General features: G+C 35.6%; 2 protein-coding genes across 5 annotated transcripts in view; one reads left to right on the top strand and one right to left on the bottom strand.

Moving 5' to 3' along the window:
- Positions 1-6615, top strand: part of LOC150080960 (G patch domain-containing protein 1) — a 242313-nt gene extending 235698 nt beyond the window's left edge. For 2 of the 3 annotated variants that reach the window (XM_090381879.1, XM_090381878.1), the window contains one exon: positions 2701-2806. In XM_090381879.1, the coding sequence (XP_090238005.1) occupies positions 2701-2743 (43 nt within the window). In that variant the 3' untranslated portion in view covers positions 2744-2806. Of the gene's footprint in view, positions 1-2700; positions 2807-6511 lie in introns of those variants that run through there. The other variant, XM_090381880.1, reaches the window with a different exon arrangement.
- Positions 1-17964, bottom strand: part of LOC150080962 (uncharacterized) — a 103715-nt gene that overhangs the window by 19723 nt on the left and 66028 nt on the right. The window contains exons 6-7 of one of the 2 annotated variants that reach the window (XM_090381250.1): positions 10628-10770; positions 6473-6570 (exon numbers count right to left, since the gene is read on the bottom strand). In XM_090381250.1, the coding sequence (XP_090237376.1) occupies positions 6486-6570; positions 10628-10770 (228 nt within the window). In that variant the 3' untranslated portion in view covers positions 6473-6485. Of the gene's footprint in view, positions 1-6436; positions 6571-10627; positions 10771-17964 lie in introns of those variants that run through there. The other variant, XM_090381249.1, reaches the window with a different exon arrangement.

Below are 17964 nucleotides of genomic sequence, written 5' to 3' on the forward strand. Positions count from 1 at the left end.
GGTATGATGAAATATGTTTCAGGTAACTAGGGGTCTCCTCAGGGCTCATTTGTGGGACCTTATCTATGGAATATAGTAATCAATGAATTAAGTCAAGATTGGGGCAAGTCTGAAATAGTAGCCTATGCAGACGACCTTGCTGTTTTAATTAGAGGCAACTCTAGAAAAGAGTTGGAAGAAAAGGCTATAAAAGTAATGGATAGAATTTTAAATGGAAGGAGCAGAATAAGTTAGAATTATCTATGGCAAAATCTCATATGGTGTTGCTGAAGGGGAAGCTGAGTATAAACAGAGCCCAGTGGTCAAAACTCCTGCCGGATCCCTGAAATATGCCCAAGTGGGGAAATACTTGGGAGTAATGATGGATGAAAGACTAACTTGTCTGCCCCATGTTAAAATATATTAAAGAAAAGATTAGAATTTTATATTCAAAAATAAGAATTGTGAAAGGAAGGTCTCTTAACTTGATATATAACTGCATTTTTGTGCCGATTGTTACATATGCTGTGGTGCCTGGAGGTACAAAGCAGAGCATAGCTTAATTAAAAAACAACTAATATCAGCTCAAAGGCAAGCTCTTCTAGCTGTAACCCAAGCCTGCCGGACTGTTTCAAGTGTTGCTTTGCAGGTACTTTCAGGTAAAGAACCTGCAGATTTAATCATAATAAGGAAATAATCTTGAATATGCTATGGTCAGGAATTATCCTATAGAAATAATGGGAATTCAGTCATGCCCTACTGAAGGGAAAGAATATGGTAAAAATAGTTTAAAAACAGAAAGAAGAATTAGTAAGGAATTGGAGATTAAATAGCAGGAGTGATGGAACAGTTCCAAGCAGGGGTGTGTTACCTATGGATTTTTGCCTTGTGTGATTACCATGAAACAATGCAAAGAATGGCCAGATATGGGTTTGCACGAGACCATGGTGGTAACTGGTCATGGGCTAAGAGCTAGACTAAGAACTGGGATTAATACCTACTGAGATTTTATATCTGTGGGGAATTGGAAACTTCAGACCACATACTGTGGCACTGTAGATATTATCAGATAGCCCGTAGGAAAATTTACGAAGAATTAGAAGTGCAGTTTCTGCAGCCATGTGAAGTATTCACCCCCGTAAAATTTTTAAGATCTTTGTGATAAAAGAAGGCTTATGGCTGGATCAGGATATTAATGTAAATATCTTATGGAAAATTGTAGTGTATAAGTGTGTGTATTTATTATATAAAGTACACTATATTTTTATGGAATTTAAATAATATGGTTTTAATTAATTTACCTTGAATTTTAAGCTTTAGATTTATAAATGAATATGTATTCTTTTAAGAGATTATAAATAAGTTGTATATATGTTTTGTGTATATATATATATATATATATATATATATATATGTTTATGTTGTTTTAATTAATTTTTTTTTGAAGATTTACATTTTAGATGTATAGGTTTACAATTGAATGTATTCTTTTAGGAGATTGTGAATACATATATATAATTGTTTTATTATACAGTGCACACATTTATGGAATTTATATATTTGTTTAAGAGTTGTTTATTTTTAAGATGAAATTTGATAACCTTACCTGAATGCTGTGTGAATGATTTTTTTTTTTTTTGATTTTGTGTATATGTATCTTATTATGTATATTTATAAATAAGGATTAACGTGGATGAGCCAAAGGCTCAGGTAGCATTGTACTACAAAAGGTAGAGAGATAAATTGAAATTGAATTCACCTGAGGTAATAAATAAATATCCATATATAAAATTTAAATTTATTGTGGGAAATTATTTTAGGCTCATTTGATCAATGGAACAATAACCTCTTTGCCCCAAGTAGTATAATTTCTGTGAAAAACACAGTGTACTATCCTGGCAGCTTATCTGCACTTTTGGGGGAACACACATGCACACACTTGATTTCCTCATCTATTCTGCATCCATCCTTGTGTTTGGACTCCAAATAATAAGTTCCTAATGGTACTGGGCTCTATAGGAGTGCCTTTTCGTGGTATTTTGAAATTTTGTAAAAACAAAAACTTTGTACATAATTTCTTTTAAGTATTGACATTTTTGAATTTATTGCCCAACTCCAAAATAACTGTTGTTAAAAATCATATTAGAATTTTAAAAATATATATATACATATATAATAGACTCACTGAATTGAAATCTGCCTCTGACTTTTGGTTTAATAAAATTATTGGTTTGTATGTTCATCCATGCTACCAGTTTCTCAAAACATTACACTGCTTCATATATTCTATTCCTACTAATGTTAGGTTAAGGAGCAAAGTAGCATCACCTAAGAGAACCTACTTTGGTGATTATAGATCAAAATATAAAACTTTCTCTATTAATGATTATGAGGCAGCAAGTGCCCTTTTAGAAATCCAGAAATAACATATGTTGGCAAAATATAGATTCCAGGTCCCACTAAAATGGATACATATCTGGTAAGAGGTGCGACATTGAAATAGGAAAAGTGTAATAAATAGGAAAATTCACACATAATTTAAAAATATAGACATATGTATATATATATTTTTAATATGTATTATGAATTAAGTAACTTAGCAATTAGTATTAAACTTCTCTCAATCATAGTTTTTGTTTTAAGTAGATTTATCATTTGTCATCTTCTCATTCAAATATTATTTCTAAAATTTTCCAATTCTTTAATTTTTCCCCCCTCCAGGCTACACCGATTACAGAGAAACAAGCAATCCAAAGATACATAGCATCTGGTAAAGTAGTATTAAACTGAGATTTTATAGGGTGCATACTCACTGTCATAAGTTATATAGTACCTAGTACTGAACAGTAAATTTTAGATATGAGAAGGTATAATTTTATATTTATTTCAATAATGGATGAACAATTAAATAATAAGTATATAAGATGGTAATTGAGCATTTTATTCTTCAGATGTACTTACCACTTTTTTTTTTTTTTTTGGTACATATAACATTGTTAAAAGAGTAGTCTGTTATCTCATTATAGGTTTGATATCAAGTGACATCTTTCTCAAAATCTCTAATAAGAAATGAGCCCATGTGGTTGCTGGTGCTCTGAAACCTTTCATCCATACAAAGGACTCTTTGGGGTGTTATTTATTATCTAAACAAATCAGAAATTTTAACTAAAATGTTTATCACTGAATTTCTGAGTTCTTTTCTGAAACTTTCTATTTATTTGAAAGACCCTTGTCAACTTCCTTCCACGGCTTGTTTTAGACATGTATGCAATTTTTACATTAACTTAACTCACATTTAAAGAAAATGTGATTAATCAAATAAAATTAACACAAGAAATGATTAAATAATAGAAGGGAGGGCCACCTCTAAGCTAAGTGAAATAGATATTAGCTGAAAAGCATATCTATCCCAGTGAGCTGAGTGTCTACTGTCTGACATTCCTTAGTCCAGCCTCTCTTAAACACTTTAGGAAAATAATTATTAAACAGGCAAAATCAAGTTCATCACAAAAAAAAGAGAGACAGTTTCTTCATTCAAAGGGCAAGTATCCCTCTAGCACATAAGTCAACATAATTATTACATTCTAGCATAACATGCAGAGAGAACTCTGGAGCCCACCAAGAATATAAGCAACTGTACAGCAAACCAAGCTCAGCCTTAGGGCTAAGCCATGCCCTGTAAGAATAAATGTAGCTTGAAGATCAGTTGTTACCAAGTACTAAAAGTAAACATAAAAAGAAACTATTTTTTTTTTTTTTTTTTTTACAGTTTGAACATTTGGAATAAAACTGTAGGCCTGACAACCTTTATCAGACCTATCCTGTTGCCAAATATGTTCAGTTATTCTAACTTTTTTTTTGTTACATTATTACTAGTATCATCAGGCAGGACTTTACCCCCAAGATTTCAAATTAAATCCTAACTTAGGATAAAAATTGCCCTGTACGTGTTAAGTCCTCAGATCTACTCTCAGTATCATTAGTGGCAACTACTGTATTCCTCTTTACACAATACCATAACTCTGATCTATAATAAGAAAATTCCTGGGAAGCCTGCCTGCAATGATCTGCATAGATTCAGTAGAAACTTTGCAAGAAGCCTGAGTTGTATACTCAGAAGAACAAATCTTTGAGTAGCTGGCAAATGATTCTTAATAACAATGAGATGCTCTATGAAACCAAACACCAGAAGCGTAGGTGAGTATAGGAGGAAATACAACCATATAATATATTTAATGTTCATCCCTTTTATACTTTATTCGATCCTAATAACCCTTGTGAGCTCTTCTTATAATGTTTTGATTTTTGACTTCATAATTTTACATTCTCAGTAAAAAAGAAAAGTACAACCCCAAATATCTGATGATAACTGCATATCTCAGGGAGACTACTTAGCTGCAAACTGGATTACATTCCTGCTTGGCCTACGTTTCAGTAGTATGTGCATAGGTAACTTATTTTTACTCCAATTTAACAAAACATTCAAAGCATGACCCATGCTTCACTTAGCACTTAGAATTACCATAAACAATAATTGCTAAATCATCAGCATGAGCTACAGAGTCCACTCCTCAATATTTATAATCAGAAACTTGTCCAATGCCATATTCCATGCAAAGGGTTCCACAACATAACCTTAAGGATGTCCTCTTTCTACTTTCATAGTCTGTTCAGTATGTCTTTCACTAAAATAACCAGAGAAGAACGATTACAAAATGTGAAAAATTACTGATTTTAAAAATCTTTATCCTATAACACATTGAATGAGAAAGGAACAGAATATCATAATGAATTCCACAGTTTCTTGCATAGGAGAAACTGAGGGCATTGCACTTTTGTCCGTTTCAGTTATTTAGCATGTTTTGATAAAATATTACATAAGTTAAGAGATTTTGAAATTATCATTCATAAGCTAAATTTGATAATTTAATGTAGTTTCTTTAGCCCCATTCCATATTAATTTGTTTATTTAAATAACAAAATGAGGTGGTTATTCTAGTTAAAATATAAGTAAGGTCACTGTGTGAGTATGCCCCTTATGAATATAGTTTTTATTTTATCAAATGAATGTGATAGTAAACTGCAGTTGGTTTCATATCAGTTTCAAGGGAAAAAATAAATCGATATCACTTTTATAAAATTTTGTAAATAAACTGTGGTCTTTGAATCTGTAAATATATGAACTGAAAACTTGTATTATGAGAAAAGCTTGATCAACTTTTACAGGTAACTAAATCAGTTATGACTAAGAGGAGGAAGTATTAGCTCAATGAATATTGTATTCTTCCTTTTCTTGATATGCTTGTAAATAGTTACGTCGTGAATTAAAATTGTACATAATCAGTACTTATATAGTCATTCTTCTGGTCAGTGTGAAGTAGAGTGACATCATAAATACAAATGCATACACAATTATGTGGGCAGGAGATGCACACGCATTTTTTCCCAAGACAATTTTAAAAGCAAATAGATCATGGAAAATCACTACAGCAGATGTTTGTCATTTTTGTATACATTATCATATCTTTATAGACAGTGACACTAAGAAAGTAATAACAAAGTACCATAATACATTTACCATACACTACTGTTCGGTAAATTACAGTATTTTTTGCTTTCCTCCCCCCTCAATTATTCCATTTATGTATGACTATTGACCTGCTAAGAACTTGTAAGGCTCGGACCTTACAAGTTCTTAGCAGTAGTTCTTACAAGTAGTTAGCATATGTGAAATAGAAAAAAATAAATCACAATGTCTGAAGTTATTATATTATTGTAAATGCAAGAAAATAGAAATACAGGAAAAAAAAAATATTGCATTAATGTGATTTTTGGATTTGGATATTTTTCATAAGAGTATCAATAGGTTAAAAATTATTCAATGCTATTTTGGAGATCACAGTCTGTCAGTCACAATTCTGCTCTTTAATTTTATACTTTTCTAGAGAAAAAGTAATTGCAAGGAAGAGAAACCATGCATACCTCAGCATGATGTGAAAAAGCTCATAAAAATTCCTCCCTCATCAACAGGATTTGAATTCTGTCTTTTCCACACAACATAGAAGGGACAGAGGTGGTAACCATTATGTATGGGCAGATGTGGCCAATGGTTAATGTTTTTCAACCAGCAACGATGACACTATTAACCACAGTTAGTTGATTCATATGCATGAAAATTGTGTGTGTGAGAATCACATTTTTGTATTTCACTGCCTTCTCAGGCAGTGAAAGAACATACTAATATGTAAATGCAAGTTTCCAAAATTCTTTAATTAGGCAGTTTAATATTACTGTAAGCAAATCTCACTTTTAATGAACTGAAGAAAATTGAACTTCCAGTTTGCAGATATTAGATGATAGTTAAGTTTTTCAATTTTATGACATATCAACTGGACTCAAAATATATAAATTAATAATTTTATTCTATAAATTATAAAAAATTTATACATAAGGGGGGAAAAATCAATGCATGATCACAGTGTAATGGATATACCTTTTGTAAGCTCTTAATCAGTGGATTCATAAATTCTAGGTAGATCTGTAACCAGTGAAGACAGAAGGTGCAGGTGGTCTACTCCTTCTAGTAGAGTCCTGTGGGAATTAGAAAGATTTAGCAAGGTTGGAGAATAAAAATTTCTTCTTTACTATGCGCATCACAAAATACAAATTAAGACAAAAATTGAAATTTCTGATCATAGCTAAATGAACTTGAGGGAGCTGCAGGCTCAAATTCTTGTGCAACCCCAGTATTGTCAACTTTTAAAGGTTCAGAATTTTTCATAATGGCAATAAACTACATTTTGTAAAAGTATATGAATTTTCATAAGTTCTATTAGGCAGGAGTAGTATATTCTGTAAAATCAATATGCTAATATAGTTCATTAATCCATACTTCTGTGATCCATGTGTGTACTGCAGCCACAAGAAACTTTCTGATCCCAAGTCAACATATGCATTTAACACAAACTGTGATGAGACTCCATGTCATTCCTGATTGTCAACAAGACTGATTCCTCAGGAATGTAACAAGAGAGATGAGTAAGATGCCACCTAAAGAAAAGGAAAAGGTTTTTACCACTACCATAATAAAATGTGCCAAAAACTGATGTTCAGCAAACTCAGTATGTACTTTATGCAATGGCTGCCACTAATCTGAAGGTTGGCAATAATTTATAGTGTATTATTTTTAGGTCTATTTCAGAGATTGTTGATGGAGAAATCAGCATGGGAGAATATATGGCAGTGTTTATAATTAAACCATGAAGTATGCTTTAAAACTAATTACTTGTGGATATATGATATGTGGGATACAGGTGGCATTGTAGGTTTGATTCCAAGACTTACTTATACTTGTCAGATAGCATAATATGATGTCATCTCTCCCTTTGGTTGGATCCAGCATCTCACATCTAAGCTTTTTTTTGAACAGTGAGCTACATTATCAGAAATGTGTGATGTACAAATGTATCCCCTATTCACAAAGGGGGTTCATAGGGTGACACAACTAATGCCACTTGAATTTTTATTGATAACACTGCCGAATATTGAGAAATATTTTTTTAGCAGTAATACAAAAACAGTTTAACCAATTTATTCACAGAAAAGTGTAAACTTAAAACAGTTATTGAACCCAATTACAAAAAACAGTTGGCATACCATAAGATGGAAGTTTATTCAGAAGACCTTTATGCCAAACACTATCAAAATACTTTGAAATGTCAAGAGGAACAGCTTGAGTTTCACCAAAAACTTTTCCATTGAATTTGTCCATGGATGGGTAACATATCACCAGTGGATCAACACTGACAGAATCCATACTGGCAAACATTATTCAGATGGAAAGTTTCTAGATAGTTTAGGAGTTGGCAGTCAATAGATTTCTCCATTACTATAGAAAGAGTAGAAATAAGTGCAATGGGACAATAATTAGATGAAGGGATTTGTTACCCTTTTTAGGAACTAGCTGTATACGAGCAAATTTCCACTAAAGCTCATCATCAAAGCTCATCATTTTTTTTCCTCAAAATATATAAAAACAGTCCATATTTTGATGGCCCTTTTTAAAGTAGTCCCCATTTGACGAAATGCACATACTCCAATGTTTTTTGCCATGCATTTGAGAATTGCTTGCAATGTCTTTACAATTTCTTTTGACAACTGGAAACGTTTTCCCCACAGCTTTTTTTTTTTTTTTTTTTTTTAACTTTGGAAATTTAAAAAATAATCATTGTGGGGTGCAAGATCAGGGCTGTAGGGCAGATGAGGAACACATCTAACATTAATGCTGGCTAAGTACTCAATGACAGAATGTGCAATGTGAGTCCTTGCATTGTCGTGAAGCAGCATCTACCTAGCTGCATGCAGTTGTGGTCATTTGAGATAAATGTGATCCACGAAGTATGCAGTATAGTTCTGTAGTGAGGTCCTGTAACAGTCATATGATTTGGCACAACATGCTAGTAAACCATTCCTCCAATGTCCAAAAAAAAAAAAAAGGTTGACTGTACCTTTCCTGCAGAAGCCACAACTTTTGCTTTTTTTGGTGTCGGCAATAATGTAGATGACTTCCAAGCAGAGCTTTGTTGTTACTCTCTGGGTCGAAATGATGAAGCCATGTCTCATCCACCATCTTCACCTTGTAAAGAACCTCACCATCTTCGGTAATCACCCATTGCAGCTCCTGACAAACCTTCATGCAAACTTGCTATTGCTCAGGTGTGAGCAGGCTTGGAACCCAGCCTGCACAAACACGTGTCATATGCAAATGGTTATGGAGAATACTGTGCACGCTTCCTACTAATATTCTCAACATCTCTGCCAACTGCCTTACTGTTATATAATGATTGTCTCTCACAATTACAGAAGCAGTGTTTATGGTTCCTGTAGTGACAGCAGTGGTTGCCAATTTTTGTGACTGAATCACATCCATCTTTAAACATTCTGAAGCACCTGCAAGCTGTGCTATATGGAAGCAGATTCATCATAAGCCTCTTTCAACATTTCATATGCTTCAGCCGATGTTTTCTTGAGAGGCAGCATTCTGTTCTTCAGGTGTCACGTCCATTGTTACGTAAATGAAACTGAACAGGAATAAACTTGACTGACCACCAAGTTCACGGCATGCACACAAGTCAGCTGCGCAGTTGCTGTGTAATGCAGCTTGGTATCATCTTAAATTTCATAGCATGCACACAAGTCAGCTGCGCAGTTGCTGTGTAATGCAGCTTGGTATCATCTTAAATTTCATAGCTCAGCTAGAAATAGCAATCAATACGGATGTTCATGAAAAATTATAATTTTTTATTGAATGGCCCTCATAGAAACTTAAGAATTTAAACTTACAAAACATATTACAAGAATTCAGCTTTATAAAAAGTTAAAAGGTATGTCTACAAAATATTACAGAAAATATTATTTTTATCGAAACCACAATTCATGAGCATAAAGTGCATCTGCTCTTGATCACTGCCAACTTTCATAACTGTCCATGATATGGTGGATTTGTGACAAATACATCTCCACTGTCTTTGGATCTTGAGTACCACTCTAAAATTTCTTTGCTTTATTCAATCAAATGTCCAGGTGCTATGTTGTTTACCCATTGCATTATGGGTATCAATTTTTAATAACTAAACCCATCTTTTGGTAATGATATCAGACATTTGTTTGTTTGTTTTTTCTTTTAGGAGCATTAGCAACTAAGGCCATATTGCTCCAGGGATAATGCGGTGGTTATTCCCTGACCTTTCTGCATCCTCCGTATTTGGTGGTCACAGGCTTGAACCCGGGTCTAATCAAGAAGTGTGTGCTACGCACTGCTCCTCCTGCCCACCTGGCTACGGAGGTGCCAATGATATTAGACAAGTAAAGGTAGTAGATGGGAGCATCATTGAACAAGTAAATAAATTTAAGTATTTAGGAAACAGGATTTCAGAATTCAAAAAGGACATGGAATACAAATTATAAACTTACAATAGAATGAATGGAATAATAAAAACAAATTTTGGCAAACAAATGACAATACAAATGAAATTACAAATACATAACATAACGTCAAAGGCAGCACTTAAATATGGTAAAGTATGGGCACTTGGGAAGAGGGATAAACAATGTCTGAAAGCAGCCCAAATGAAATTTCTGACACCTATTCGGATTAACAAGACTAGATCATCAAAGAAACACAGATATAAGAGAAAGACTAAACACCTCCAACATAATAGAAGAAATACAAAATTATCAGTTAAAATGGAAAGAACATGTAGAGAGAGAGAGAGAATGAGTAGGAAAGACTACCAAAATTGGCAATGAACTACAAACCTAATGGAAAAAGAAACAGAGCGTCCAAGAAAAAGATGGATCGAACAGTTCTTTGAAGAGAGCTAACGGTACAGGCTTCATAAGCCTAAAATCCACTAAGTACAAGAAGAAGACCCATCTTTTTTTCAGCAAAACATACTAAATCAAAGGTAAAAATATTTAACTATAAATACATGATTAAATATTTATAATGAAAATCTGTGTGTACATCATTTTGAAACACTATACAAAATCCTTCATTCAGTAAGCTATTTAGCAAAACACCATTCATAACTTCATATTATAACTGAACACACCTTATTAATTTAGAGGTCTACTAGTTAAAACATACTTAAGAGATTGTTCTGCATTGTCAGCAAGTGTCTGCATTCTGGCTCCTAATGCAGCTGCTTTTGTGGCTATTTCATCACCTGCAAAATGACCGGATTTTGACTGTAGTATTTCATTCTCCTTTTGTAAACTCTTTACTTGTGCCTAAAAAAAAACAATAAAACAAAATAACAAGCTTTGCCATTCTTTTCTTTTATGCTGTTTGTGGAGGATTAAATACTATAACTTGCGAAGAACATCCATTATACAAATTTGTTTTTTATCCAATCCTTCACTGACAAAGAAACTAATGTATGTTCTAATAGTTTTAATATTTTAATAAGCCACAACTGTTATTTAGTTTTTCCCTGTGCCTTTTCAGTTTTGAGAGAGTGTTAAATTTCACCAATAAAAAGTCACTATATGCTTATTGAGATCATCTCATCCCTTGGCTATGAACATCTGAAAAACATCAGCAAATATTCTACAAAACTCACTGGGGGGGGATGTAAATTTCCAAAACATTAAGCAGAATGTCAACAGGGTCCCACCTTGTCAGCCACCAAAAGACAGTGAACAGAATGAAGACAATATTAATTACTCCTTGCTGTTGGACAAGGCTAGGAGACTGTCATTTAACATGAAAAGAACATGTTGAAATTGGAGAATGAGATACTCTGTCACTTACTGTTGATATTACATTAAATCCAGCTGCTTTCACACAGTGTAACACTTACTGAAAGCAGCTAGTTTCATTATGTTGGATATAAGCACTCAACAAGGTACAAATGTACCCTGGAGTACTTTGGTCAGTTTCATTTTATCATTAACTCATTTGGCCATACCATTTACTCCAAACAGGTTCCAGATACTTAAAGAGAGAATACATTGCTCCACTATTAATATCCAGACATACCTCCACTGATACTTACGTCACTTGTCAAGCACAACTATAAATATTCTCATAGGCCTTTCAGGAAACAGTAGTATGATTGTGAATGTTAGATGCCATGATCTGCAGAGTTAACAGACCTTCAGGGCAGAATGATAATAAGTCACATAAGCAATTAGTCTAAAGACATTTCAACAACACTCAAGATCAATAGGTCAGTGAATGGTGACATGATCTGCAAATGGATTCAGACCAGTGCTGAAACAGTCAAAAAATAACCTCAAAAACCTTTGAAGCTGATGGAATATGATAGGAGAGTTGTGCAAAGAATTATCTGCTCAAATGGATGTGGACATTGTTGCAGCATATGCACATACAGTCAGATGATTGGAACACATCATCTGAACAATATTAAGAAATATTGTTCAACGTTTAGGCCTAAATGGTTGACAAATGAACTAATGAGACTCGTGATAGAGAATAAAAATGCATGAGATGCACAAATTATCAGGCAACACAGGAGCCTATGGCAGATATAAGCTAGTCCGTAATCAAGTCACAAAGGAGATCACAAAAAAATCTTTGGCAAAGGATGCTAAGAAAAACAGCAAGGATTTCTTTACTTAAACTCTAAAAGAAAGGGGATGAATAAGATTGGTCTACTTGATATCGATGGTTCGACTGTTGATGATCCTGCTCAGATAGCAAACAAACTGAATGACTATTTTTCATCTACATACATGAGTTATTAAGGAAGGAAAATGCCAGAAGGTTATCAAATCGTAGCAGGGAGCTTACTGATTTTGTAATAACTGAGAGCAAAGTGGAAGAGAAATTGTTGAAGTTAAACATAAGAAAGGCACCTGGAGTGGATGGGATCTATACAGTTATATTAAAGGAGGCAGCAAAGGAATTAAGCAAATCCTTAGCCATAATTATGAGAACATCCTTGAACTCAGGGGAGGTCCACACGGACTGGAGATGTGCAAATGTATCCCCAATTCACAAAGGGGGGTCGAAGGGTGACAAGTAATTACAGACTAGTTAACTTCTGTTCCAGGTAAAATAATGGAGTCACTGGTTAAAGATGCACTGCAGGATCATCTAGACACGACTGCAGCAATAATTCCGACACAGCATGGGTTTGTTAAGGGTGTCTTTGTCTGACAAATTTGATTCGATATTATAATGTATCCAGAGGAACAAAGGAACTGGATGCAAAAAATAATTTTGATATCATATACTTGGAATTCAGAAAGCTTTTGACACTGTTGCACATAGAAGACTACTATACAAGTTGGAGCAGAACGGTATTAAGGGTAAGTTGTTACAATGGATAAAAGGGTGGGAGAAGATGGTGGTAATCAATGGGCGCTTACTCTTCGTGGAACTAATGTTATTAGTGGAGTTCCACAAGGTTTGGTGTTGGGCCCACTGTTGTTTTATATATTATCAATGATACTGATGAAGGTATATCAGGCTTAGTGTTGAAGTTTGCAGATAATACGAAGGTTGGCAGAGTTGTTAATGACAATGTGCAGTGTGACAGCAATGGCAGTGTGCTACTGCAACAGAATCTAGAAAATCTGGGCAGATGGGCTGAGAAGTGGCAACTGAAGTTTAACATTGACAAATGCAAAGTACTGCATATGGGTAGAAGTAACCCCAGAGGAACGTACCAACTGTGTGGTACTATACTTAGGGTGGTAGAAAATGAAAGAGATCTGGGAGTAATTGTGCAGTCAGATATGAAGTTTTCTGAGCAATGCAGACAGGCTACAAGAGCAGGTCATGGGGTTTTGTCAATGATATACAGGAATTTTGCTAGCAGGGAAAAGGAGGTGATTATCCCTTTGTATAAGGCAATGGTCAGGCCAAGCCTTGATTATTGCATATGGGACTGGAGGCCTCATTTTAGGAAGGATGTAGATTTGCTTGAGTGTGTACAGAGAAGGGCAACAAGATTGGTGAGGGGAATGAATGGATCCTCTTACCAAGAAAGGCTTAAGTTCTGCAAATTGCAGATGCTGGAGACTAGGCACCTATGAGATCTGATTGAGTGTATAAGGCCTTGAATGAGTTTGAGCACACTGAATTCTGATGGGATTCTTCCACTTCCTCAGATTACGAACCTGGGGGGGGGGCATAAATTCAAATTGAGGAAAGACAGTTGTAGAATAGATGTGCGGAAATTTGACTTTAGCCAGCGGGTGGTTAATTGCTGGAACAACTCCCATCTGTAGTTGTGGAAGTTGCCAGCTTAAATAAATTCAAGGAGGAACTAGACAAACATTTAGAGGGAATGGTTTGTGTGAATTTTTTTTTTTTTTTTTTTTTTGGCTGATGCTAAATAAGCTCATAACACCTTGCTTTCTTGCATCACATGCCTCTATTACTACTACTACATCAACACCAGTGCAGTGTTTAGGATGCTATGTGATATGGGTTACAATAGCCTAGCAGCCATCCACAAGCCACTAATTACCCAAACTGATACCAGACACCATCTAACTTGGTGTAAAGGCCCACTATTCTTGAACCATAGATAAATGGAAAAGCTGTGCTTTGGAGCGATGAGTCATGGTACATGGTCTACCAGGCTGATGGTCATGTCTGGGTGGGAAGATGCCCACAAAAAACTATCTGCCAGACCATTTCATCTTGACAGTAACGTTTGGTGGAGGCAGTGTGATGGTTTGGCCTGAAACCACTTGTTGTTTTGGACAAATAATGAATACAGAGATCTATCTACACATCCTGAACAATAATGTGTTGTCTGCATTGTAACAGCATTAAGGAAGAGACCCACTACTTTGTCAGGTTGTTGTTATTTGGTTTTTAGGAGCATTAGCAACTAAGGCCATATTGCTCCGGGGATCATTCCCTGACCTTTCCGCATCCTCCGTATTTGGTGGCTCACGGGCTCGAACCCCGGGTCTAATCAAGAAGCATGTGCTACGCACTGCTGCTCCTGCCCACGGAAGCGCCCACTTTGTCAGGACAATGCTCATGTCATAGTGCACGTGATGTAACAGACTGGTTTGAAGATATGAGCATCAAAAAAGTTGGACTGGCTGGTCCAGAGATTCTCTGTGCAATTGAGGTCAGGGCTCTGGACCAGCCAGTAAAACTTTTTCGATGCTCATATCTTCAAACCAGTCTGTTACAACACGTGAACTATGACATGAGCATTGTACTCGCACAGTAGTGGGTCTTTGTTAGTGCTGTTACAATGCAGGCAACACATTATTGTTCAGGATGTGTTGACTGTCCACAAAATGGGGCTAAACTGGTTGCCGCTTTAAAGGCCGAATGATGGAAAATATTGGAGAACAGTTACAAAAAAAAACTGGTGAAGAGTGCTGCACAGATATTAGAGGCAGTCATAAAAGCATCAACACATCTTATTAGTTTCATGTAAATAAAAGTTATTCAGAGATAGGCAGGTGTCCCTCTTTGATATTTTTAATTTATTAGCTTCAATTATATCAGTAAGTATTTTAAAGGTTTCATGATAATACTATTTCAATTTGATTTCAAAAGTAGGGAAAGTCATGGTCATGGAGTGATTAAGAAAGCAAAATAGTCATCTAAATAGGAATGGTTTCCTAAAGTGTTAAACTAATCTGATAATTACTACAAAAAGAAAATGTATTATTATTATGCTATTATTTCTCCCTGATGGGGAGAGTTCCACCCATGACGGATACTGGTACCAAGTGCACAGGGTGGTTATGTCCATCTATTACTGTTGGTAGGAACTCTCTGACTATCCTACAGGTGTTCAAGGATTGTGACTTTCTGGAGTTCCTTGTAGGTGTTCTCACCGTGTCAACCACCAGCAAGCATGGTGGTTGACACGGTGATCAGCATGGTCATTACTTGCTTCATATGCCATCTCTTTGACCTCCTGTCTTAGATCTGCATACTTCCTGATGTTTTCTGGTGGTTGCCAGTGTTGGCTGCTATATCAATCAGATAGACAGCCTTTTCCTTGTAGACAAGGTTATGTTCAGTCAGTTGCATGGGATTGTCTTGGCCGTTATTATGCGCAGTCCCAGTATAGCTTGTGTGTTGGGATCTCTAGTATAGCTTGAGGTTCATACTCTTAATACCTTACACTTTCTTTGGTCAACTGGTCTTTCCTTGCTAACTTCTAATATATATTATCCTGGCGACCTGATCGTGTTTATAAGTGTACTCCATCTGGGTGATCACCCTCCATGTGTTGTGTTGATGTGTTGGATTGTTTCTAAGGCCAAATGGCATCATTGACATGTGCCATCTGTTACTCCCAGTTCTTTGGCGATGTATTTTATATAGTTCCCGATGCTGATTACCAGGTCTTGGATGGCAAGCATGAATCCTTCGGTCTTGGGGAGGAGTATTTCCTCTTGGTGAGCCATGCATTAGAAGCCATTTTATCTATGTGGTCTTAATGAGGGTCATTTAGTGTCTACATTAGAATGTCTTCTTTGCCCATCTTTCTGTCTGCATTTCTTCCATCTGGGAAGGAGAGGTCTCCTTGCTTAGGATGAGTGGGGTTGCCCCTTGTCTACCTTTCCTATAGCCTAGTAGAGTGGTGCCGTGTTTTTCTAGAAAAAGTAATACTTCAGGTTCTCAATCATTCTTTTTCTTCTTATTATTATTAGTGGTAGTAGTAGCAGCAGCAGCAGTACTGGCAATTGATGCAAGGAAGCAAGCTTATAATATAGCATCAACCAAATAAAATAAAAACACTACCCACCTCATCTGTGCATATCCTCTAATAAGATGTCTAATTCTTCCTTAAATTTATTAAAACTACCCATATCCACAACACCAAATGCTAATTTGTTCCAACAATCAATTACTCTCTGGCTGAAAGTAAATTTTTGCATATCTATCCTGCATCCTTTTTCAATTTATGTTCCCTTATGTGCAGTGTCTGAGAAAGAGTTAGAATACATCATCATCAAGTTTACTCACCATTTAAAGCCTTAAACACTTCAATCGAGTCTCGCAAATTGAAGTGCTACTAAGCACTGCAATTTACAGAACCAATTTTTTTTGTGGTAAGAATACCCCTTTATGTTCTTGACTAATCTGGGTATCCTTCTCTCCACCCATTCCAAGAGATCCACATCTTTCTTAAAATGAAGCTTCCAGACATGAATCAGTACATAAGATGTGACGTAACCATTGCCTTATACTGTGAGATAATCACCTCTTCATCCCTGCTGCCAAAGTTCCTCTATGTCAATGAGACCCCCATAAGCTATTCTGGCAACCTGTCTACACTGCTCAGAGAGCTTCATGTTGCCCCTCTAGGTCTCTTTTGTTCTCCACCATCTTAAAGGACCCCCTAACTGGTATGTTATTCTGGAATTACTGCTGCCCATATGCAGTCCCTTGTATTTACCAATGTTAGACCTCAACTACCACTTCTCAGCCCATCTGCCTAATTTATCTAGGTCTTTCTGCAATAGCATGTCTTGATTCCTGTCATTAACCACCCTGCCAACCTTTATATCATTTGCAGACTTAGACAATAAGCTTAATATGCCTTCATCAATGATATTGATGAAGGCATATTAAGTTGAATACTGTTTATAGTATTCAACTGGGCCCCGCTCATAACATTAGTAGAAGAACAGTGCTCATTTATAACCATAATCTTCTGTCACTTAATTCCTTATCCTATCCAGTATCCTAAACAACTATAGAGAAAATTAGAGTGGAATAGTAAATCAAAAATCTTATAATGGAATCTTATAAAGCAATTGCAATGTGCTAAGGTAGAATTTAATTAAAGACATAACTACTGTAGAGGGTAAAGAGAAAGGCTTTTGCAAGGATGACTACAGTGGTCTCAAACAGTTCTTATATTCTATGCAGTGGGACCAGCTGGTGATTTTACCAACAGCAAATTCTAAATGGGAAGCATTCAGGGAGGTAATCATAGAATGCTACTGGGCTTTCCATACCAACAATGAAATACTGTTCAAGACTTAGACCTAAATGGATGTCACATGAACTACTGAGACATGTGGCAGAGAAGAAATATGCATGCCTACAGTGTATATAAATTAGTCTGCAATTAGTCACAAAGGAGGTTAGGCATGTTAAGGCAGATTATGAGAAGTCTCAGGCAAAGAATGCAAAGAAAAGCTGCAAAGACTTCTATGCTTATATTAACAGTAGAAAGAAGGGGTTGAATCACAGTGGGCCACCTGATGTCAATGGGTACTGATGACCCTGCTCAGGTTGCTGACAACTTGAATAGGTATTTTGCATCTACATTCACATGTGAGGAATGCTTTAGGGGAGGGGATGCCAGAAATCAAACTCCTCTAACGAAGAGCTCATGACATTGTAATAACTGAAAGGAAGTGGAAGAGAAACTGTTGAAGCTGAACATAAAAAAAATGTACCTGGGGGTCAATGGAATCTATCCAATTATATTAAGGGAGACTGCAAACCCTTAG

Source organism: Mastigoproctus giganteus, chromosome 9 (assembly GCF_048544385.1).
Source record: "Mastigoproctus giganteus isolate SK-2022 chromosome 9, ASM4854438v1, whole genome shotgun sequence".
In the NCBI taxonomy this organism is placed as follows: Eukaryota; Metazoa; Arthropoda; class Arachnida; order Uropygi; family Thelyphonidae; genus Mastigoproctus; species Mastigoproctus giganteus.